The sequence below is a fragment of the Tenrec ecaudatus genome, chromosome 5 (genome assembly GCF_050624435.1).
Source record: "Tenrec ecaudatus isolate mTenEca1 chromosome 5, mTenEca1.hap1, whole genome shotgun sequence".
NCBI lineage: Eukaryota > Metazoa > Chordata > Mammalia > Afrosoricida > Tenrecidae > Tenrec > Tenrec ecaudatus.
The window spans coordinates 16,421,833-16,447,204 of NC_134534.1; the positions used below are offsets into that span (position 1 = coordinate 16,421,833).

The 25,372-nt window shown below is 47.2% G+C and overlaps 1 protein-coding gene across 1 annotated transcript in view; it reads right to left on the bottom strand.

The window, feature by feature from the left end:
- The window catches only part of TBC1D31 (TBC1 domain family member 31), a 51,642-nt gene extending 34,274 nt beyond the window's left edge, over positions 1 to 17,368 (bottom strand). The window contains exons 1-4 of the mRNA XM_075549310.1: positions 17,156 to 17,368; positions 16,177 to 16,323; positions 10,019 to 10,134; positions 9,624 to 9,802 (exon numbers count right to left, since the gene is read on the bottom strand). Coding sequence (XP_075405425.1) covers positions 9,624 to 9,802; positions 10,019 to 10,134; positions 16,177 to 16,323; positions 17,156 to 17,232 — 519 coding nt within the window. The 5' untranslated portion in view covers positions 17,233 to 17,368. The remainder of the gene's footprint in view (positions 1 to 9,623; positions 9,803 to 10,018; positions 10,135 to 16,176; positions 16,324 to 17,155) is intronic.
- Between the last annotated feature and the right edge of the window lie 8,004 nt (positions 17,369 to 25,372).

Sequence of the window (25,372 nt, forward strand, 5' to 3'; positions counted from 1 at the left end):
ACCCGGAGATCCACTCCGGATCAAGGCAGAGAAACTGCGCACAGCAGCAGCCCGGCTGCCCCTCTGCCCTTGGTGACTCTGCCAAAGGCCGACTCTGGAGAGAGTTCCCAAGGAATAGGCTCGAGCTTTCCGGCGGGGCTGGCAGTTGATAGTTTACATTGCATGTATGACGTGTGCATCGCAGCACTGCTTCAAATCCGAGGACAACAAAAAAGCGACTTAAGAACATTTTTATTATAATTAGCCGTTCCTTTTCCAGAAAAGTAATAAAGCTTATTCCCGAGGGAACGAAGCAACAAGCTTAGAAGCTAATGAGCCCCAAGTGCTATTTTAGGGAAAGAACTGTGATAGATTATTGCCAACATGATTATTCATTACTAGATTTGTGATTTTAATTACTGGATTTCAATGATTATAAAATTGTTCCTAATGAATCATATCATTATGATTTACATAGTGTCAAATCCTGACAAATGGAATGAGTTTAGGAAAACCTTCAGAAGCAGCACTTCCAAAGTATGATGTGCTTTTTCAGGGGCTGGGGGGGTCAGGGGGAGGGCCCCTGGTATGGCAGGGGTTAAAGTGCTCAGCGGCAAAGGTAAAGGTTGGCAGATTGAACCACCAGCCATTCAGCAGGAAAAAGATGGACAGTTTGGCTTCCATCAAATGTACATCCTAGGGATTCTATGGGGTAGGTTGAGTCTGCCCGCAGGGTCACTGCAAGTCACTGGGAGGCAGGTTTGGGTTCTTTGGTGGGTCTATAGTTTTTCCTTACAGAAGATCAATCAGGCTTTCCAGCTCAACCGATTTATACATGAGCACTTCTCAACATTTATACTTAAGAATACTATTACCTTGGTAAAGGCCAAATGTACAACTTGGTAACAATTAAGTATACAGAGGCCACGTGAATTAGGTTCAGTAATGAACAACTCCCTTCTTGCCTGCTGAAAGTGAGGAGGACTTGAAGCGCTTGCTGATGAAGACCAAGGATTACAACCCTCAATATGGATTCCCACCCGATGTAAGGAAGACCCGACTCCTCGGAACCGGACCAGTAGGTGGCATCATGATCAACGGAGAAAAGGCTGAAGCTGTCAAGGATTTTGTTTTCTTGGATCCAAGTCAATGCTCAGGGAAGGTGCAGTCAAGAGGTCCAGAGACACAGCGCATTAGGGAGACCTGTTACACAGGACCTTCTTGAGCCCTGGGAAGCAAGGGCGCTATTTTGAGGACTGAGGTGCGCCAGACCCAGCCGTGGCATTTTGGGTTCCCTCCGATGCACGTGAAAGTCGGGACACTGACTACAGAAGACGGAACAAGAACCGATGCATTGAATCGTGAGCTGGAGAAGAATGGTCAGAGCACCACGGACTGCTTAAGGGACACACGGATCTGTCTTGCGAGAAGTACGCCTGATTGCAATTATGAGGCAAGGACGGCACGACTTCATCTCATGGACTTTCGACACGGGGTCAGGGACACCAGTCCCCGGAGAAGGCGTCATGCTTTGGTACAGTGCAGGGGCGGATGGACTGGCATGGCGGCTGCAACGGGCTCAAGCACAGCAGCACTTGTGGGGTTGGCGCGGGCCTGGGCAGGGATTTGTCCCGTTGGGCATGGAGTCGCGGTGGGTGGGCAGGGACTCGAGGGCACCTATCAGCAACGACGCCCCCTTTATTGCACATGTTCTTTTATTACAAGGCCTTTTCAATACACACGCAACACGGCAATTAAAGAGCAGATTTAGGCACTCCAAACTTGCTTACAAAAGAGCTGAATCTCCGCTCTCCGAGAGTCAACAAGAGCATCAGGATTTACGAACGCTGCCTGTTGATCCCAGCGGGCGACCAAGGCTTGACAGGCTTGGCTGAAATTTTATAAGCTATGCAGCACTGGAAAGTTAGGTACAGATTTTGAACTTCACTCGACAAATGCGGGTAATAGTGTCTACCATTTAGAATTACATACACTTAAAAGTGATTCCACAAAGGACTAGGCAATGAATACATATTACTGTTAGTACTATTTAATTCTATTGCTCTGTACAAAAATTAGTGGGGAGAGCTCATGGTGGTCAGTTCTTTAAAAGCCTATGAACTCCAATGCCCCACAGCTCCGTATCAGAAACCCTCTGGACCAGATGCCCTTCTGGATGCTGAATTCCAGTATCAGAAAGGTTCTAGAGGGCGTACTATGTAATACTGTAATACTATGGAGAAACACTAGGGGGCTTAGGAGGGGCAACACCCCATTCTAAAACAAGTTACTATTTCAGCCTCATGTTCTTAGCTCAGGCTTTGCTGCCAAACGAATTGAAGTCAGATCAGATTTTACTACCAAATGTTATTATAAATAAATCGGTGTTTTATTTTTACAATTTTTGGTGTTTTATTTTTTAATTCCTGTACTGCCATTAAAGAATTGTATGTCTAAATAATGTCGTTCAAAAGAAAAGGGGCACAAGGTTTACACAAAAGCTCTTTAAGATCATGTTTTACTGCACCGAGACAGCTGTCACAGTGTAGGCCACATTAAGGACAACTGAAACGGCAGCAGGCACTTTTACTAAGCATCCCCCATACAAGCCCATGAAGCGACGGGCTTTGGAGAGATTAAGCCCTGGACTGGCAACCCGCAAAGTTGGAGGTTCAAACCCACCAGACGCTCTTTGGGAGACTCGGAAACTCACAGGTGCAGTTCTACCCTGTCCTATAGGGTCACGATGAGTCAGTATGGACTCAATGGCAGTGAATTGGTTTTGTGTGTGTGTGATGTTCAGTATGTATCTAAACATGCCTTGTGACGAATATCAGATTCTGACTCACAGTGACTCTCTACAAGACAAATAACAACTGCCTCAGCTGTCATCTTTTCTGGGACTGATCAGCAAGGCTTTGTTCCTGGAGAGCCATTGGGTGGATTCGAACAGCTGGTCTTGGGATTGGTTAGCAGCATGTGCTTAACCTTTGTGCCAGCAGGGCTCCCTTTTAACTTAAGGCTCTCAAAGCCAAACGCACTGCCTGTAACTTGTTCTGCTCAAGACTGAGCGGAAGGCCCAGGCTTTCCCCTGAGGAGCTGCTGGTGGTTTTGAACTGCTGACCACGAGGATCACAACCCCACACTTCACCATGACACTACCAGGGCTCCTTACCTGAAGACTCGGATTCTTTTCCATATACCTGCATTTGCTAATTTCATTCTGTTCTCGTGGCACCAACACCTGGAACCCTCATTTCTACACTGAACTGTCTCAAGGGCCGATCGGGGTAGAACTGGCCCTGGCCCAGCGTGCACTGACTTTAATTTCACAGTAAAAAGAGCAGATGGCGTTTGTGTCATTGTTTCATAACGGTCCCCACTGTGGTGTCAACTCCCAAGACGTCCTTCTTTTGAAAGTTAAAATTCAATTTAAGCACTGAGGCAATTAAAGAAGGAACGAACTAGTAAGACATTTGGCCGCAATTCCTAATGGATGTGCTGGCGACAACACTGATCTCTTTCCAATGACTCAGGTAGATGGCCAATGACACTTGTTGCTGGCATGTACTGCCATCTACTCATGCTAGTACCCAAGAAATCAACAGCAATGCTGCACATGGAATATTACCAGAGCAAAAGACACACGCAATCACCTGGGAACTCAAAGACACCCCTCAGAGTGGCATCTGGCCAAGTAAATAGAAAAATACATTATATCTTAAAAGACAAACGAAGTAGCTTAAAAAAAATGGTGGTACAGTATATGAAGTAGCTTCAGAAAGTTTGTGGAAAAATTCCATCACCTTTTAATTCTATCCTTCCACGAACTTTTTTTTTACAGCCCTCTCATACTGGGGACAACTACTAATCATCTTTAAAAAAGAATAGTCTACTAATCCAACCGGCTGGGGAAGGTCTCAAAGGTACTCTGCGGAGTGAAGAAGTCTGTGTATCAGAAATATGAGTGGGTTTCCCAGGGCCTCCACTAGAAGTATTTAACAAAGAGACCCTGCTGAATGAACTGAGCCATGCTGGAAGTTGCCAGCACCCTTGGATTGGGGACTGGGATACTCGGATGGGAGAGGAAGCACAGTGTCTACTCCAGGACAGTGGGAGTGGCAGTCATCGGACCTTGGGAGGAACTCCCGGCTTGGTGGGTGTCCAACGGAAAGGGATCCAGAATCACCATATATTTGGTACCTCAAATGACAGTGACATGACAGGTTTTGATCTGCCGGGCAGGGGGTGCCCTTGGAAGAATTGATCCAGGAAGTTTCTCCCTGGCACCAATCCCCACACGCAGGGTAAACAGAGCTCAATGCAGTTGGGAGATGGAACTGTGCAGGGCCACAACTCCTGGGTGCAGGCTCAAGGTGGAAGTGTACTCACAGACTCCACCCACAGTGCACGGAGTGCTGTGTCACTGATGATGTGGTCAGTGCCATCGCCGCCTTCATTCCCCGGGGGTGAGGGACAAGGCTGTGCTTCTTCATTTCTGTAGGGTTTGCTTTCCTGCCTTCAGGGTGCTTGTGTGTTTTTTGTGTCTGTTTGTTTGCTTGTTGCCGTTGTTGAGGTAGTTGGTCTGAAAGGGTTTTGACTTTGTCCTCAGTCGACCACCAAAGGAAGGCGGAGCTGTGCACATCCCCTGGACAAGCAGACGGATTCTGGGCTCTTGCTGAAGTCTAGCCCCAGGGCTGGCACAGCCCTGCTGGACACTCACGGAGGCAGACTAGCCAGACACGCTCCCTTGTTGGGAGCTGCTAAGTGACTTTCCCGTTCCTCCCTCCCATCTCAGAAAGTTGACTGCTGGGCAACCTGCCCGCTCTCCCTCCCCTTACGGGAAAGTGTCTACTGGTGATGAATTGTAGAATGGACTCCCATGTTCCAGGTTCAGGACTCTACAATTAGTTTCGGCTATTCTTCCATATGTCCTTGGTTTTAATTATTTTCAGTAGTGTTTCCTTTGACGTTGCAATCTGAATGGAGTAGTCGATCTTGTCATGTTATAATCAATCTTAGTACTGTTTCTTCTATGATAACCTTTTTATGGTACCCAGGATGTTATAATAAATTTTGGTTTTGTTTCTTTTGGGCCAAGGAATGTACCTTGAAATGCATGCTTGCTCATCTTGAAGTTAAAATTAATCCATTAATTTGCTTTATGCTTCTGTTCTGGCTTGCTTGAATCCTTGACAGGTGATCAATGAGTCTTTGGCCTTTAAAGATAGACTGAGAAGTCCACTCAGGGTTACTATGAGGGGAAACTTTGGTTTCTCGGTAGCCCAGCTCACTGAATAAAGACGCTGCTACATTTCAGGACATTAGAGTGGCTGTCATTTATTTGAACTGACAAGACTCACCTTCATGAAACAGTCTCTGAAGTTAAGGGTGCTATGACAAAGTGTGGTGAAGAAAGCAGACGGTGCCCGGCTATCAAACGGGGTAAGTAGTGTCTGGGCTCTTAAAGGCTTGTATTCAAACTAGCAGCCATCTAAGCGAGGCGTCAACTAAGTCCAAATGGAAGAAGCACACCAGCTGTGTGATCCAAAGTTGACAATACAATCCAAATATCACGAAGGGAAAAATATCAGAGCTACAATTGTGAACACCCAATTCACAGAAGCCTATGGAGGACAGTGGGTGCCCAAGACCCATCCACAGAGCATCTAGTCAGACTGCGTTGCTGGCAGATCCCCTCTAGCCACAAGCTGGACTCTCGAACAGCCTTATTATCAGACATAGATCATTGTAATCTTGATTATGCTGGGTGGAACTTGATGCTTGCTCAGCTGACCTCCCTTTGACCCAACCTGATTTTATTCCAGATGCAAATATTTCTTTCTTGTTCCATGACAAAAATTTTCTTCCCTGGCTTTTTAAATATTGATGGTGGTCTTTTCTTCCTTATTCATTATTTATAGTTTTATGTTTATATTATTATTTTTCCTTACCACTTCATTTATTTTATTGTTTCTGGTTTTTTTTTCAGTTTGTGATGCAGAGATATATAGGAAGGTTTTATAGAGGGTTATAGGGAATCTAGGGGTGGGGCAGGGGGATAGGGAGGGTAAGGGTATTTTGGGAGTAAACAATGAATTCGGAGAGGGAGGGAACACTAGAACTGAATGTGAATACTCAACTCATTTTAAAGGCCACTTAACTCTAAAATAAGAAATAAAATGTTCTAAAATTGATTTTAATGATTATACAATTATTCTTGATATGACTGAACTATTGAATTGTATGATACAAGGGGGTAACCCCCTAAAAAAAGCCACTTTTTAAAATCCTCCTCACTTAAAAAAACAAATGAGCATTGTCTTGATCTTTAATTTCACTTGAAGAGCCTTCTTTGGGTGAGGTGACGACACGTCTTCCTCTGGCGTGATTGAGGCTTGCTTTCAGGGTCCTAAGAATAGCACCATGTCACGTCACCAGTAATGACCTTGGGAAAACGTCTGGGTCACTTCAGAGCTGCGCTTTGAAAGCACGGCACATTTCCACTCAACGCTTTTCTCCTGGTCAGAACCCGAGGCTCACATTTCACAGCGACCCTTCTCATCCCTGATTCTTCTGATACCATTCCCTGCACAGAGCTCCACGATCCATTCCCTGCACGGAGCTCCACGATCCATTCCCTGCACGGAGCTCCACGATCCATTCCCTGCACGGAGCTCCACGATCCATTCACTGCACGGAGCTCCACGATCCAGTCACTGCACGGAGCTCCACGATCCATTCCCTGCACGGAGCTCCACGATCCAGTCACTGCACGGAGTTCCATGATAGTTCAGATAACTTCCCCACCTCTTCAATGATCTGTCGTCGGTCTTTGCGCACTGGTGCACAAATTCTGTCCACATTTTGGTCCATTCGGGAAGTTGGTAGACTTTCAGAACGAGGTTTGACATCAATCGACACTTTGCCTTTTGTGAAATGAGAAAATCACTCGTACACTTGTGTTTCCCCTAGCGCTGCCCTTGTAAGCTGTAGTCAGCATCGCAGGAGTTCCTGCAGCAGTCTTCCCTGAGCAGGAAACAAAATGTCACAGCCGCAAAGTCATCACAGAAAACAAGGTTCCAGCAAAACCACTTTTAGGGAAAAATTCCCTGTGACCAGAGAGAACCTTCCCAGGCAACGCCACTGGGTGCACTGACTCAGAGCAAATGGCTCCATGTGTGGAGGTCTCTTCCCTTTTTTGGGGGAGAAGCCCTTGCACGTGGATTATGTACCAATCAAACTGTAAAAGCAGAAATAAAAGGGTGGGTTTCCTTGGAGCCGTGGCTGATGGGAGACTGACCACACTTTCTGGAATGACGCAGGGTGGCACAGCGGCTACACTTGGCTGTCAACCTGAAGGTCAGTGGTTTGAAACCCATCGCGGCGGTGGGAGAGGAAGACGTGCAGTCTGTTTCTGTGACGATTGCAGCTGTAGACACTCGATGGGGCAGTTCTGCCCTCCCCTACGGGGTCTCTGTGACTCGCAACCCACATGATGGCAGAAGGTTTGGGTTTCTTTAAATGCATCCGTTGAAACGGAACAAATGAATACTGGAATATGCACATTTCATCCTATAAAAGTATAGAAGAGCAAATATGGAACTTAGCATTGATGGGGAATGCACAGTCAAAGGGAGCCCTGGCAGGACAGTGGTTCTCATTTGGGCTGCTAACTACAAGGTCAGCAGTTCAAAACCACCAGCGGCTCTAAGGGAGAAAGACAAGGCTTTCTACTTCTGTAAAGAGTTAGTCTTGACACCCACAGGGCAGTTCTACCCTGTCCTATCGAGTCAGTATGTCAGAATCAACTCGATGGCAGTGAGTTTTGTTTGGGGCTTGAAAATGATGTCATAGCATTTCAGCGCTCAGCTAGTCATGGAAACAGTGGCAGTTCAAATCCACCAGCTGCTTGGTGGGAGGGAAACATGCCGGTCTGCTTTGGTAAAGATTATCGCTTTTCATTCCGTGATGCTCACCTTTCTGACACGATCGCTGAAGACAAACGGGTGCATAAGCAAATGTGGTGAAGAAAGCTGATGGAACCCGGCTGTCAAAAGATATAGCATCTGGGGTCTTAAAGGCTTGAAGACAAACAAGCGGCCATCTGGCTCAGAAGCATCAAAGCCCACAAGGAAGAAGCACACCAGCCAGTGCGATCACAAGGTGTTAAAGGGATGAGGTATCAGGCATCAAAAAACAAAAAAATCAAATCATTGTGAATGAAGGGGAGTGCAGAGTGGGGACCCAAAGGGGCAACTGAATATCCCCTTACAGAAGGGTCATGGGGAGGAGACAAGCCTGTCAGGGTGCAGGGTAGCAACAATAAAACATACAACTTTCCTCTAGTTCTTAAATGGTTTCTCCCCACCACTATCATGATCCAAATTTTACCTTACAAATCTGAATGGACCGGAGGATGTACACTGGTACAGATAGGAACTAGAAACAAAGGGAATCCAGGACAGATGAACCCCTCAGGACCAGTGGTAAGAGTGGTGATACCGGGCGGGTGGGATAGAAAGGGGGAATCTATTACAAAGATCTACATATAACCTCCTCTCTGGAGGACAAACAGAAAAGTGGGTGAAGGGAGATGTCAGACAGTTTAAGTCATGACAAAAAAATAATGACAAAAATTATCAAGGGTTCATGAGGGAGGGGAGAATGGAGAGGGTGGGGAAAAATAAGAAACTGATGCCTAGGGCTCAAGTAGAAAGCAAATATTTTGAGAATAATGGTGGCAACAAATGTGCTTGACACTATGGATTTATGTATGGATTGTGATAAGCATTATACGATCCAATAAAATGATTAAAATTAATAATAATAAAATAAACCTAATAAAAACTTTTTTAAAAAGATTATAGCCTTGGAAAAAACCCTATGGGGCAGTTCTGCTGTCCTATACGGTTGCTGAGTTGGAATCAATTCAACAACAGTTGTTTTTTTTTAAATATTCATGTCTTAAACATATTGCAAAATGCAAAAAAAAAAAAAGAATGAATAAAGGAGACAGACGGATTATAAAACAAATTCACTGGTAACTTGTCAATTCCAACTCATAGCAACCCTGCAGGACAGGGTGGAACTGCCCTCTGTGGGTTTGCAAGGCTGTCAGTCTTCACAGGAGCAGAAAGCCTCACCTTTCTCCCACGGACTGGGTGGTGTGTTCAAACTGCTGACCTTGTGCTTACCAGCCCAACATATAACCAGCACTAGGCCACCAGGGTTCCTAGAGAGACAGACTGGTCTGTAACGTAGTATGTTCAAATGTGACGTTTAATCAAGTATGGTGCAGTTGCATGTTAATAGGGTTGATGTGATATATAACTGAAATCCTTTCAATTTCACTGAATGTTTAAAATTTTTCATAAAACTACTAAAGAAAAACTACTAAAGAAAAACCCACTAAAAGCCAATGAACTAAATAACAACCTATCTTCCTTAAGAAGGCGGAAATCACATAGCGTTAGAAATGACTTCTGAAAGCTGGTCAGGAAATTCTAAGTTCCAGCATCGGGCAGCATCTTGGGTTCTGCTGGCTGCTCTGCTTGTTGCCCGGGTCCAAGAACGCGGCGCTGTGGACAAAGTGAACCGCGACTTTCCCGCCCTCTGACTGCCCAGGCGGCCCTCCCGCTGACCTTCTGTATGCCTACGGACTGGCGGATGTTCAGCTTCCTTTTCCTCTGGAAGGTGTCCAAGTCCCAGAGCTGGGCAGTGTCCGAGGAGGTGGTGATGGCGTATCGGCCTGAGGCGTGCACGGAGATGGAAGATACTGACGACTCATGTCCCCGCATCCAGCTGACGAGCTCCTTGGTCACTGGGGGAGGGGGGGGCACGAAGTGATGACACAGGAAAAACGCCACCCATCGCCTATCGACGGATGAGTGTTAGGAGACACCTCCGCCTGCATCTACACAAGTGGAGGCCCGGGGCTAGCTGATACCTGTGTTATGGTAAAGGAGGTAGGCTTTTATTTATAAAGGATCTATTTCATTCTTGGCCTTCAGAGAGACAAACAGAAGGTCACTCTTACCTGTATCGAAACACTTAATGGAATAGTCAGCTAACGCCACCAGGAACTCGGACCGCCTGCGAAGACTGAAGGCCAGAGCCGTGCAGGCCTGTGCTGTTCGCTGGACAAGATTAAACCTAGCAAGAGATCACTTGCATTAGGACCGGGAAGTCTTCAGGTCACAGACCCTTTAGGGACCTGGAGGCACATTACATATGGAGTCAAGGGGAATCTGAAATTCTTGGGGTGTCAAAATAGAGCCAAGCACTGACACTGTATCAGGTCAGTGTACAGAAGTAATCTGTGTAACATGTCCAGTCAAACACTTGGCACCTGAAGCCAAACTCAGCCCCACCCCCCACACACCCCAAACTTGAACTTGACTCACTGTGACACTCTGGCACCAAGCAGAACGGCCCCAGAGGGCTTTGAAGGCCGTATGTCTTATGGAAGCAGACGGCCCCATCCCTCTCCCTCCAAATGGCTGCTGGGCTTCACCTGCTGCCCTGGGCTCAGGGCACGGCACCACCAGGGTTCCCATGAAGAGCGTCAGAGTGTCATTACCTTTTAATCCCATTTCCCACAAACTTTTGGAAGCCCCCTTGTACCTGGCACATAGCTATAGCTTAATTTATTTTTTTAAAAACTTAACTGTGCTAAGACCCGGGATAATACCATAACCAAAGTGAATGGGGGGGCATGGAGTGGAGACCCAATGCCCATCTGTAGACAATTGGCCACCCCCTCACAGAGGGGTCACAGGGAAGAGATGAGCCAGTCAGGGTGTAGTATAGCACAGATAAAACGCACAACTTTCCTCTAGTTCTTTGGTGCTTCCTTCCCCCCACCATCATGACCTCAAATTTGCCTTATAAATCAGATTAGACCAGAGCATGCACACTGCTACAGATAGAGCCCACAACACAGGGAATCAAGGATAGATAAACCCCCAGGGCCAACAATGAGAGTAGAGACACCACAAAGACTAGGGGAGGGTGGGGAGAAAAGGGGGGAATCAATCATAAGGATCAATCTAGAACCCCCTCCCAGGGGGACAAATAACAGAAAAGTGGGTAAGGTATGACACAGGATGATGTAAGATCCGAAAATAATAATCTATAACTTATCAAGTGTTCATGACAGGTGGCAGGTTGGGGAGGGAGGAAGAAGAAATGGGGAGCTGATATCAGGGGCTCAAGTGGGAAGAGAATGCTTTGAAAAGGATGATGGCGGCATAAGTGCAAATGTGCTGGACACACTGGATAAATGGATTGTGATAAGAGATTTAAGAGCCCCCAATAAAAGTATTAAAACAAAACAAAAAAATCCCAACCTCAATTGTGGGAAAGAAAGGAGCCTGGGATAGAAATGAGTCAGCCTGATTTCAAACAGCCGCAAAAAGCACCGACTACAGCCTGGAGCCCTCGGAGCAGGGAAAGAAAGCCCGTCTCACGGCGCCCTGCACATGGCCCGGGAGCCTCATTTTTCAAAGCAAAAGGAAGAGAGATAACACCAGTCTTACTAACCTTAACAATAGCGTCTTTAATTCTAGGATAACTATTTTATGTATTATTTTTAGAAGAATATATTTCACGTATTTAAATAAACATCATGTCAATGCTATCAATATAAAACGTGACGTCTTTTTCTTTTTAAAATCATTTTATTGGGGGTTCGTACAACTCTTTATCACAATCCATACATTGATTGAATCGGGCATGTTTGTACATGTGTTGCCTTCATTCTCTTCTTGACATTTACTTTCTAATGAGCCCTCAGTACCAGCTCTTTTTTTTCTCTCCCTTCCCCCACTTTTGTCTTTTTTGAAATCATTTTATTAGAGACTCATACAACTCTTATCACAATCCATACATACATCATACACTCATTGCCCTCATCATTCTCAAAACATTTGCTCTCCACCCAAGCCCCTGGCATCAGTTCCTCAGTTTTCCCCTCCCTCCTTGCTCCCCCCTCCCTCATGAACCCTTGATAATTTATAAATTATTATTGTCATGTCTTGTCCTATCTGGCGTCTCCCTTCACCCACTTTTCTGTTGTCCGTCCCCCCTTTTGTCTTTTCCCCCATCATTTTATTGGGGCTCCTCCAGCTCATTTAACACTCCATACATCTATTGTACCGAGCATACTTGCACATATGCTGCCATCATCATTTCCAAGACATTTTCTGCTTGAGCTCTTGGTATCAGCTCCTCTTTTCCCCCTCCCCCGCGCCTGTATCCTCGATCAAGTATTTATTGTTATTATTTGTCTCCCTTCACCCACATTTCCATCATTCATCCCCTTCGCAGGGAGGGGGGCTATATAGGTGACATCTTTTCCATCTTGTTCTGACACGGTCTACACCATCCCTGGGGATCTGGCAGTGAGAGCACTTGCCAGTGGGGACCAGCCACCCCGGCGGTCAGTGGCTACTGCCCCGGGCAGCCCAATCTCCACGTTTCTTTCTCTTAGGCTTGCTGTTGAGATCGCGTGTCTTGAGTCCATTCTGACTCTCTGTGACCCCACATGACAGACACCGGACCTTCTAAGGTCAAGTCTCAGCTCTGCCATTTACTTCGGGCGAACGACTGGAGTCAAAAATAAAAGCGGGACACAATGGACAGACGGATGGATTCTGATAAGAATTGTACGAGCCCCCAATAAGATGATTTTTTTAAAAAGGGGGGGCATCAGGGTCGAGAGCAAACTAAGAGGGTCGTGCATGGAGCCACATCCCCAGGAAGGCCACTGAGGGTGGAGTTAAAGTTGGCTGTCTGGGGACCACAGCAGCGGTTTCCTCCCTGTCTGCTTTTCTAGATGGCAGGGAAGAGGTGAGGAGAGATGAACTTTAAATAACCGTCAATAAGCAAGTGAATCGCTAGCATGGCTGATCCTGAAGTCCACCGAGGGGCAATCAAGAATGGTTGTGATTGTGTCCCGTGGGAGGACCAAAGATTGACAGGAGTTGGGTTTCAGGCGGGAGGCTGGTGAGCCAGGTCAGACAGGGTAAAGGGATGGGGGAATCATGACCACTGCTTTTGGGGGGAAAGGGCAGACACGAGGACTAACAGACGAAACCAACTTACATCACCAGAACCTCATTCTTATATGTACGGGGCCCCCTTTTCATTCACTATGAGTCAGTCACCAAGTGCAAGCAAGCAGATGCTCCTAGGGAAGCCCTGGAACCCAGGGACCCCACCCCTGCTCGGTCAGGCTGGGACTCTTCATGGGAGCAGACAGCCTCCCCTCTCGCCTAGGAAGCAGCTGGTGGGTTCCTTAGACAATCACAATATAACAATCAAAATCCAGGAGCGACACCAACAGACTTGGTTAAAACCACCCGTGCAGACAAGTAGACTGACAGTGACCCTCGAGGGTGGAGCAGAACTGCCCCCACGGGGCTTCCGGGGCTGTAACACTTACGGGAAACAAACCACCAGATCTTTCTTCCAAAGAAAAGATGGTAGGCTCGACCCACCAACCTCCCGTTAGCATCCAGGCCCAGAGCCCTTACGGATGTCTTCCTCACTGCTCAGGCCCCGCTCAGAGACCGAGGTCATCGACAGGCAAAGCATCTGTCTGGATTCCGGCCGTTCACTTCTCTTTCCAAATCTCCCGGAGTTGGAATTGTACATCAGTCTTTCTTCAGCTTCCAGGACGGCGAGGCTTTTGAAGATGCCAGGGGAGCTTGGTTGCAACCCGTCCGAAATGGAACTTCGAGTGTTTGCCAGGAGGCAGGTGGTCTTCTCTGCGTGGCATCCTTCGAGATGGCGCCAAAGCTTGCTGTGTCATCACTGCCTACGTTAACGTTACAACCACCCGATGAAGGTGGTGGTAACCTGGCGTCCACACTGTAACTTTACCCCTGCTGTAAGAAGTATTTTGTGGGGAAGTACTTTGGGACTATTAAACTGTTGTTTACAGCATGAACTCACAGACTCCCATTTCATTCAATGTGTTGTCAACCATGATTATAGCCCTGGGGTATTTAGGGTTGGGCTGTTATCCTAGGGTTGAAAGGTCAGTGGTTCAAACCTACTAGATGTTCTTCATGAGTGTAGTGGTTACACACTGGGCTGTGTGTGATTCACATGGTCAGCAGTTTGGAACCACCAGCAGCTCTGTGGGAGAAAGGCTGGGCTTTCCACTCCTGCCAAGTCTTGGAAACTCACAGAGGGGGGTGGTCACTGCGAGTCAGCATTAACTCGATGGGCGTGAGTTGGGTTTGATTTTTGAGATGACTACGCCTTGAAGCCTGGCCCCCTAAGAAACATCCCAGGAGTCCTATGGACCAGTTCAGAATCCGAAGTCAGAGCCAACTTGATGGCAGTGGGTTAGGTTTATCATGATTTATGTGGATATTCACAGTATCTATCGGGGATGTCGCCAGAGGGAGTGCCTTTCGGCTGTCTCTATGACCTTCTGACGAACCCTGCCGTTCCCTGAACACTTCTTTCTGGTTACAAGGTGTTCCCAGCTCATCTTGTGCTTTTCCTGTCCCTGTCCTGAGGCGGCTGTCTGGCCAACGGTCCCTAATGACTTTTATTACAAAGTGGTCATTAGAATCCAAGAACTGAACATGGAGTGTATTCATTTTTTGGGGGTGTGGTTGGTCCTAGCCCCTCTAAGTAAACAAATCCAGGGTCCTCAGGGACGTGATCCACACATACACACCTTTAGTTTTCTAGGTCCACCTATTTATCTATGTAACTGTATTCGAAACCAAGAGTGCACACTGATATAGCCAATTCCAATCCAATACCACATTTTTGTTTTCTCCCTGTAAGTGTACGACTCCCTTTTCCAGCTGTGAGAAACCTGGCTCCCATTGTCCTCGATGAATTTATACATTTATTTATTGCTGATGTTGTTAAGTGCCATTGAGTCGACCCACAGTGACCCTGTGCACAACACAACGGGACACTGCCCGGTCGGTGTCACCCTCACAATTGTTCTTACGCTTGAGCCCATCCAGGCAGCCCCTGTGTCCGTCCATCTCATCGAGGGCCTTCCTCTTTTGCACGGCCTGGATACTTCACCGAGCACAATGCCCTGCTCCAGGGGCTCGTCTCTCCCGCCAACACGTCCCAAGTATGTGAGATGCAGTGTCACCATCCTGGCTAAGGCGCAGTCTGGCTGTATTTATTCCAAGACAGCTTTGTTTGTTCTTTCGGCAGTTCATGAATGATACCTGCAATATTCTTTGCCAGCACCAAAATTCAAGTGCCTCAATTCTTCTTTGGCTTTCCTTATTCAAAATTCCCTGTAGGAAACCAACTTCCCAACCCTATCTTCAACCCCTCCAACATACACACTGCAATGACATAACAGACCCTCCGACCCACCCCCACTGCTGAGATGTCTACTGTGATTGGTCCCAAGGAAGTGCTTTTGGGCCACCCTGATTTGTAAGGGAAGGAAACAGGAAGAAGAAAAGGATGAACTCTTTCAACTCTTGGGCCTGGTACACTAGAACGATAATGGGCAAAGGGCTCTTTGGGACTCGCTTAATGAAGATTAGAAGTTAACTGAGAAATTAGCAACAATACGTCTTTTAATGGACAGAAAATCAAGCTACTTAAAAAAAATACAACACCAAATTCAATTTCCATTGAGTCCATTCTGACTCATAACCACTATAGACCAGGGTAGAACCGCCCCTGTGTGTTTCTGAGACTGTAAGTCTTCACAAGAGTAGAAAGCCTCATCTTTCTCCCGAAAGCTACTAAAGATATTGCTAAAACCATACTCTCATCCTGCAAGAAATCTAACCAAATTGTCCTGCTAGTATTTGCTTCCTGGAGCACTGAGGGCAGTGTGCTGAAAGGGAGCACTCAACTCTCCATCAAGTTCATCGTCGTAACTTGATGTAGCCACACAACGGACAGAGTAGAACTGCCCCTATGGGGTTCTGAGGCTGTGAATCTTTATGGGAACAGAAAGCCTCATCTTTCTCCCATGGAGCGGCTGGTGGTTTCAAACTGCTGACCTTGCAGTTAGCAACCCAACTTCATAACCCACTCCACCACCAAGGCACCTATAAAAGGGAGAACAGTAAGGGTGGGGTAAGAACTTCATAATAAATACTCCCACGTGAATAATGAAGAAAGGGTACTAAAATGATAAAGTGTTAAAGTAAGTTAATAAGGTAAATACCAAAAAGATCCGCTTACCTGTTTGCGTACAAGTCAAACACATAGATATTTCCTTGATGGTCCCCAGCAATAAAGCAATCGCCCGAACTATCAAATGCCACATTCAAGAACCGCAAAACTTTGGGAAGATATTCAGAAGTGTTGTGAATGATGTTCACTACAATTCTGTCAAAGACAAAACATAGCGCATCTATCTCTCTGCCAAGCACCCCTCGGTTGTAAGAACAATTTCTATTTCGTTTGATGTTTTGTTTTGTTTTTTTTCATCCCCGGCCTACTTTCTCCTTTCCCCTACAATCCATCTTACAATAACTTCTGCAAGCGGTGCAGAACGGTGTGCCACTTTGCAAGCCAGGGGCTCAACATAATGTCATAAACAGACGTGGTCTTTCCCGACCCAGAACTTTCAGTGCAGCAAGGAAGGCAAACAAGCAAGCACACGAACAAACGCTTCTGTTGGGTTAGGAGGCCGCGATAGGAGACCACACAGGAGAGGGGCTGTTCACATTGTTACAGTGAGCAGACAGCTGCAAAAAGCCAGCGCTGTCATTGGTGAAAAGTAGTTTTGCGCATCACCAGCTACTTGTAGTGAAGACATCCGGACTTGAAGTTAGCTCAGTGAGGTGAGATGCAGCACAGGAATTGCCAGGGGTCCTCAAACTTTTTAAACAGGGGCCAGTTCACTGTCCCTCAGACCCGTTGGAGGGCCGGACTATAGTTTAAAAAAAAAACTATATACACATTCCTACGCACATTGCACATATCTTGTTTTGAAGTAAAAAAACGGGGCAAAAACACCGGGCGGGCCGGGTAAGTGTCCTGGGCGGGCCGCATGTGGCCCGCGGGCCGCAGCTTGAGGGCGCCTGACTGTGCTGTCTAGCCCAGCTACCGTGACACTCGACGGTGCGCTCCACAAGGACACGGGCACCTGGTGCTCAGGGTGAGCTCTCTGCCCCTGCCCGCTGCACAGCCCGCGCCCTCCCGCCGCGGCCTTTACCCATCGCGAGCGGCGGGGGTCGGCTTGCGGTGCCATATCTTGCCGCTCTCCTTGTTGCCCAGGTCCGTGCTCTGCATGTCGAAGACCCGCCGCGGCCGCCACCGGCCAGGTGGGCAACCGTCCGCGCTCCCGGCATGCCCCGCGCACCCGACCCGGGAAATCCGAGCGCCCGGCCCGGGAACTGCAGCGCTCGGATCATACCAACCGCGCGCAGCGCGGGCCCAGCGGTCACAGCCAATCCCAACAAACTCGGCTCGGACGTCCCCCCGCCCGCCGCCGGCAATGGACTCGACCAACGACAGTCTCTTAGCCGCCAGCCCTCGTCGCGCTCCGGCCCGGGACGCATGGCCTTCTGGGAATCGTAGTTCCCTGCAGGCGGAGCGCGGGCGCTTGGTGTATGTTGCGCGCTGGGACCTTCATGACATCCTTAGGGCAAAAAAAAGGATGTTTTCTGAAGACCCTGAATTGGGCTCTAAACTGCGTCTAGAGATTAGGGTTGTCTACAGGAGGAGAAACACCGGGGTAGGCGATTTACCCTTAGGTATCCTTTGAAAGGAGCCCTGGTGATGTAGTACGTTATGCGTTGGGCTGCTAACCTTAAGCCCAGCAGTTCGAATCCACCAGCCTCTCTGCCGGAGACCGATGAGGCTGTCTACTCCCATAAAGAGTTTCAATCTTGAAAACCACAGGGGCACTTGAACCCTGTCCTAGAGTCCCAAAGAGTCGGAATCAACTAGCTGACAGTGAGTTCTTCAAGGTTTAAAAGGACCAAACAAAATCAAAATTGCCAACAGGGAGTCAATTACAACTCATAGCTGCCCCTGTGGGTTTAAGAAACTGTAAACCTTTACAGGAGCAAACAGGTTCACTTCATCTTCATCCCTGAGAGAGGCTGCTGGGTTTGAACTTCTGACCTTCCAGTTGGCAGGTCAACCCATCACCCACTATGCCACCAGGGCTCCTTGAAGGATATGGCTTTCCAAAAACCAAACCAGACTCCCTGTCTAAAGGCAGATTGTGATGTACAATGACTTTAAGAGTAGACATGTCCCCGAAAGCCCTATGAATGGCTGACACGGTCACTCCTTACAAGAGTAGAAAGTCTTCTCAGCCCAATGCTTAACCACTGCCATCAGCACTCCCTGGTCTCCTACAAGTCACCTTAAAGTCAAACAATACATAAAATAGTAAATGCTTGGCTGGTTGGAAAAGTTTGGAAAAACGTTTGTGTTCAGTCAGTTTTGCTGTCTAGAAACTCAAACATCAGACTAAATTGTTACAATATAAACACTTCTGGCCCTGTTTCCATAGCAATGCCTGTAAAAAAGTGATGTAAGAATTTTGGACATTCCTTTCATCTTCAAACACATTTGACTCTCTAATCAAACACAAGAAGCCAAATGTACACCCTTGAGTATGTCCTACCTAAATTTGCGAATATCTCAAGAATAGCTTTGACCGACTGACCATTAACGGCAGGAGACCTAAGGAGCTGCGGATTGGCATCAAGAGCATAATTTGTGAAGCTGTTCTTGGTCATCAAAAAGACAAGAAAGAGAGAAGAAATCAGAGTGGATGTCAGAAGAGATGCTGAAGTTGGCGCTTGAATGTGCAAGAGCTAAAACAAAGAGAAGAAATGATAAAGTTAAAGAACAGAATTTAAAGTTTGAAAGGAAGCTCGGGGAGGTAACGTATTATAATAAAATGTGTAGCAACCTGGAGTGAGAGAGCCAGAAATGGAATGGGATGAGGGCATCACCGTTAGGTGTTCATTTGAACCTGGAAGGAACTGGTTGCCTGGACTCACCTTCAGGTCAAACAGCTTAGTAACCAGGTGAGCAGAGAATGTTTGCCTTAGGCATTGGGTTATTCTGGAAAAGGGATCTGTGTAGCCCACTTTGGGATACAGGGAACTTCAGGGTCTGACTAGAGGCTTTTCCACGGTGTGGCCTGTCCTTGGTGACCTGCCCCTTGCTTTGATGCTCTCTCTTGAGAAATCAATTTAGCGATGACCCATCGAATCCAAGTGTTGAGCCACCAAACTGCAAGAGCAGGCATTTGAAATTAGCCAGCTGCTGTGAGGGAGCAAGATGAGGCTTTCTACTCCTATGGAAATTCGCTCTCACTCTGCCATCGAGTTGATTCGAACTCAGCAACTTTACAGGACAGGGTAGGGCTGCCCTTGTGGATTTCCAAGACTGTAATTGTCTGTCGCTGTTGTGAGGTGCCATCGAGTTGGTTCCCACAAAACAGACCCTTTATACAACAGAAGGGAACACTGCCCGGCCCAGCGCCGTCTTCAAAATTGCTCTTGTTTGAGCCCCTTGTTGCAGCCACCGGATCAATCCATCTCATCAATGGCCTTCCTCTTTTTTGGTGCCCCTCGACTTTTCCAAGCATGATGTCCTTCTCCGGGGACTGATCTCTTCTGACAAAATAGCCAAAGTGCCCGAGACAAGACGAAATCTCACCAACTTTGCTTTTAAGGAGCACTCTGGCAGTACTTCTTCCAAGGCAAATCTGTCCTTTTAGAAGACAATGTTACTTTCAATATTCTTCTCCAAGACCACAATGGAAATGCATGGATTCTTCTTCAGTTTCCTTTATTCATTGTCTGTGTTAGTCTGGGTAGACTAGAGAAACAAATCCATGAACACACATATGTGTATAAGAAAGAGATTTATATACAAGAGCAATTGAACATTGAGAAAGCATCCCAGCCCAGTCCATCCCAAAAAAGCCCATAAGTCTGATATTAGCCAATATGTCCGATAGCAATCCATAAAGTCCTCTTCAAACTCATGAAACATATGCAATGATGCCAAATGTAAAAGATCACAGTTGGCAGGAAGTCTTTGGATCCAGTGTCATTGGAAACATCTCAGCTCTGGCAGGGGTCTCTGCATCATCAGGGTGGGTCCATGTGTCTTGTCAACTGCTATGTCTTCCAGGGTGTGAGCAGAAAGAGAGGTGTCTCCCCCTCCAAGCAGGAATTGCCAGATTTCCCAGAATCCTTAGGGGGAAGGCCAGGCCCACAAAGAGGCATCATCTGATTGACAAGCTAGACTCCACCCCAACACTCTTAATCCTCAAATTGACAAACGATTATATATCTACCACAATGTCCAACTTCACAAGCATTTGAGGTTATTGAAGATACCGTGACGTGGGCCAGATATACCTTTGCCTTCAAAATAGCATCCTTGTTCTTCAATGCTTTGAAGAGATCTTGTGCGATGCACAATGCAATGTTCAATGCAATGCAGTGTATCTTTTGAATCTTGACTTCTGCCTCCATGAACTTTGATCGTGGGTCCAGGCAATACAAAATCTTTGCAACGCCAATCTTTTCTCCATATTTCATGATGTTACCTATTGGTTCAGCTGTGAGTATTTTTGTTCTCTTTGCATTGAGTTATAATCCACACGGAGTCTGCAATCCGTGCTCTTCATCACCAAGTACTTCAAGTATCCTTCGCACTTAGCAAGCAAGGTTGTGTCAGCTGTATTCTCAGGTTGTTGATAAGCCTCCAGTCAACCCTAATGCCACCTTCTTTTTCATATAGTCTAGCTTTTCGGATCATGTTCTCAGCAACCGGTTGAACAAGTATAGTGAGAGGACACAACCCGATGCACATCTTTCCTGATGTTCACACAACCATCTTTTGGTCCCCGTAGAAGTTCCACATGAGCACAATGACGTGTCTGGAATTCCCATTCCAGTCAAGGCTACCTGGCGGTGAAAAGCTTTGTCTTCTTCCTGAGATAGGTAGTTTCCAACTGCTGACCTTGTGCTTAGCAGCCCAACTCGGGAGTCATAGATTGTGTTTTACCTGATTGTGGGTCACGGGCAGTGCGTGTGTGTGTGTGTTTAAACAAATTCAAGGTTTGTGACAACCCTGCATTGAGTAGAGCCATTGGGACATTCACCCCCACCCCCCAACAGTGTGTGTTCATTTTGCCACATATGTATCAAGTATATTTGTACATATGTTGTCTGTGTCACTTTGGTCATTTTCACGACATGTCAAACTTGTTCGCAATGTTATTGCACACTTCATAGACCCAGTACAGTGTAATCATAATTTTTATATGTACTTCGAACCCAAACATTTCATGGAACTCACTTTATTGTGAAATTTGTTTTATGACAGAGCTCTGGAACCAACCCCAGAGTTGGTTCTTCACAGTATGCCTGTGTGTATGTGTGTTAACTTATACAAGAAAGATTCGTTAGGGAGCTACCTTAGGGACAGGGGATTGTCCCTCCCAGACCTGCAAAGGTCCCCATCAAGGAGGTTGGAAAGAAATCAGGCAACTATTAGACACCTATAAAGACCCCAAACTGAGCAGGTTTTTACTCAAGCCCCCAAGCCAGGTGGGAGGTACACGTGTGTGGGCCAAACTAGACCCAGGCTCAAGACATCACCCAGGTTGGCCTAATTCAGCCAATGGGGTCAACCAATACCTTCAACCATAGCTTCCCCCAGCCAGGGGTGAGTTAGAATAAGGGCAGGGAGCATGCTCTGGGATGCTCTCTTACCCCACCCCTGGTCAGAGGCAGGGGGACGGGGAGGGTGTCCTTCCCTGTGTGGGCTCACATGTGCCCACTCCGTGCACACAACGTGCTCTCAGCCTCTAGGGTCCCTGGGCTACTGGCCCCCTGGGAGCCCCCTCCAAGATCTGCACGCTTGTGTGCTCTTTTTCCTCGTGGTTGTTCAGGCCCCGCTGTGAACCCTTTGAGATGGTAAAACCTGATACTAGGCCTGTCCTTCATACAACTCACTTGGGTCACAAAACGGGCTTCAGCGTGAATGCTTTCATTGTGCGAAGCCAAGAAGGGAGGTCTTACCGACTCCAGAAGCCTAACAGATTCTGCAAATGCGATTAAAGATAGGGAGAGTGACCTGAATTATCTTTGTGGGCATGGAATGTTATTACAAATGTTCCTGTAAGAGGAAGGTCAAGGGTGTTTTTTTTTTATTTTCTTAAGTATAGAAGCATTTTATTTTATTTTTTTCCAGTTCATACATGCATAAGTATGTTCTTTTAAAATTTTTTATTAAAAGATTATTTTATTGGGGGAGGCTCTTTCAGCTCTGATAACAATCCAGACATCAATTGTATCAAGTATATTTGTACATATGTTGCCATCATTATTTTCTAAACATTTGCATTCTATTTGAGCTCTTGGTTTCAGGTCCTCTTTTTACCCTCCCTCCCCCCTCCCACCCTCATGACCGCTTGATCAATTATATATGATTATTTTCATATACCGACCGCTGTCTCCCCCCCTCATCCCACGCCCAAGGTTTCTTCCCCCCTCCTCTCCCTACCTTCCCACTACCCTCCTGGTATTGCTACTCCCATTTCTGTTCCTGAGGGGTTTATCTGACCTGGATCCCATGTGTGGTAAGCTCTGTCTGTACCTGTGCATATGCTTTGGCCTAATCCACAGTGAAAGGCAGGATTGGGGTCATGATAGTGGGGGTGAGGAAGTGTCAAGGAACCAGCGGAATATTTTGTGCTTCATTGGTGCTATACTGCACCCTTGTTGACTCATCCCTTCCTTGTGGCCCTTCTGTGAGGGGATGTCGCATTGTCTACAGATAGGTTTTGGGTCTCTGCTCCAACCCCCCTCATTCTCAACAATGTGTTTTTTGGTTTGTTTTGGGGTCTCCTGATGCCTGTTAGGCCAAGGGTGTTTTGACACAGAATCGGAGAAGGCAATGTGACTGTGGAGGCAGAGATCGGAGTGATGGAACAGAGACGAGCAACAAATTCTTCCTCCAGTCTCCCCTAGAGCGTTGCCAGGCCAGTCCCTTGATTTTTGTCCCAGTCAAACTGATTTCAGAACTACAGGGGGAGAGACTCTGGTTGTTGGTTTTACCTACAAACTTTGTGGCCTTTTGTTATGGCAGCCACAGGGAACCAATCCAGAGTGCAAAGGCTGGGTCATACACGGTAAGTAGCACTCCTAGTAAATCAGATATCTATGAGCCACCAAACCGCTGAGGATATGCACTGATAGGGCTCCCTGGTATGTCTGGGGCGGGTTGGTCTTCCCCTGATCAAAACAGGCTTCACTTGGGGCAACAGGGTGCAACTCAAACCTATGGCCCTCGTCCTCCCACAGGCGAGTCAGGGCATGTGCTTATGGAAATGGAGCGGGGCAAGTGAGCAAGCACACACACGATCCCTCTGGGCTGGGAGCTGGTACAGGTCACTTTTACCTCATCCTGTTGGCCATGCCAACTCACTCATCTGAAGCCAGGGGCAGAGAATGCTACTCTGCTCACAGGAAGAGAGCATTGTCAAGTGTCAAGGAAGTCGTGGACCCAGGTAGGCGTGGAGAATGTATGCAATCTACCACACCTACCAGGGGCCAGGAAGAGGGGAGATCCCTAAATATTTGGTCAGCAGTATAAAACATTCCCATCTCACCCCTCTTCCTCACTTTTTAAAAATACACCTTTCCACCCCCCTAGGCTTCCTCCTCCTCCTCTCTTCGCAAACCTCCTTACCGTGCAGGTCAGCTTCAACTTCTGCTTCTTTAGTTCTTTCCCATTACCAGGAGCTGCCCAACCGGAAGAGTGCTGTACACAGAATGAGCGGTGAGGGGTCATTAGGGTAGCCCATCTAAAATAAGGTACTAATTGGGTGCCTATTTTACAGAAGAGGACACTAAAGGGTGGCGTACTTATGTAGTTCGCCCAAGGTCATGCAACGATTAAGCGAAGAGTCCAACGTCGACCTGCCAGGCTCCATGATCTCTGCCTTCCATGACCTAGGTGAATATGTTCTGTAATCCGTCCAAAAGATTGATTGCCTTCGCCAGAAAAGAATGTACTGCTAGCCTGGGTTATAAGTCTCTGGAACCTGTATCACACGATTCCGCTCCATCCTCTTTGTAATGAAGGGCTCATTTTTTTTGTATTAAAGTGTTGGTAAATAAAGAGATTCTCCATGTTGAATAAGAAAGATCGAAAAAGTCTCGATGCATTTGAATCCTGGTGCTGGCCAAGAATACTGAAAGTACTACGAACTTCCAAAACAACAAACAAATCTGTCTGGGAAGAAAGAAGTACAACCAGAATGCTCCGTAGAGGGAAGGATGGCGATTTTTGTCTTACATACTTTGGACACGTTGTCAGGAGAGACCAGCCCCCTGGAGGAGGGCATCAGGCTTGGTAATACTGAAGGACTCCCATGAAAGGCATAGACGCAGTGGCTCCCAACGGGGGCTCAAGGGGCAGAACAGGTTTGAGGGGGGCGCAGGACCAGGCGGTGTTTTGTCCTGTTGCACGTGGGATCGCTATGAGTACTTGAAAGAAAGGGAAGAGAGGAGGTGGAGCTGGGAGGAGAGTTAGGTAGCGCTGCTGTACACTGGGGCAGTTTTACGCTGCCCAACTGGTCACGTGACCGACGCAGGGGCGAGGCCCGACTCAGCTGAGCCAACCAGAGGCCTTTCTTGGCATTCTTGTCCCGAGACACCGGGTCCAGTAGCCAAGCCTGGGGCGCGGTTAGATGTACGTGCCTGCAATGCTGTGGCGCGCGTGGCAGGCTAGGGAGAGCGTCTTTGACGGTCAGGAGAAATCGAGTTTCCATGGAGCTGATTGCGCTCATCGTGACTCTCTAGCACAGAGTACACCTGCTCCTGTGGGTTTCTGAGACCGTAACTCTGTATGGGAGTAGAAAGCCTACCTTTCTCTTTGGGAGCAGCAGATGGTTTTGAACTGCTGACCTTGTGGTTCGCAGCCCAACTCATAACCACCCAGCTCCGTGGGGTCAGCAAAAAGCAGAAATAACGAGCTGGTAAAAGAGCATCCCTATGGTATGGATTGTGATAAGAAAATTGTACGAGCCCCCAATAAAATGATTTAAAAAATAAAAAGAGCACCCGGCAGCATTATGTCCCTGGTTCCAATTGTCCCAGAAGTTCAACTAGCCTCCTGTCTTTACTCTGGCATGTGAGTGAAAAGTGTCCTTTCGTTCTAAAACAGATGGAATTGGAAAGAGCGTCGGGGAAGCTCCAAGAGCTGCGTCGGGCAGGATATCTAGGGGATAACTGGGCAAGAGAACCCGGGAGGAAATTGCATCAGCAGAAAGTGGGAGCTTTTTGAAGCTGGGTGCCTTCGAGAAAGTGGAGTGAAGTTGCAGCCCTGTGTGCATAAGGCATTACTCATGTAAAGTGTTTCCCGCTTGAAAAGCCCTCCA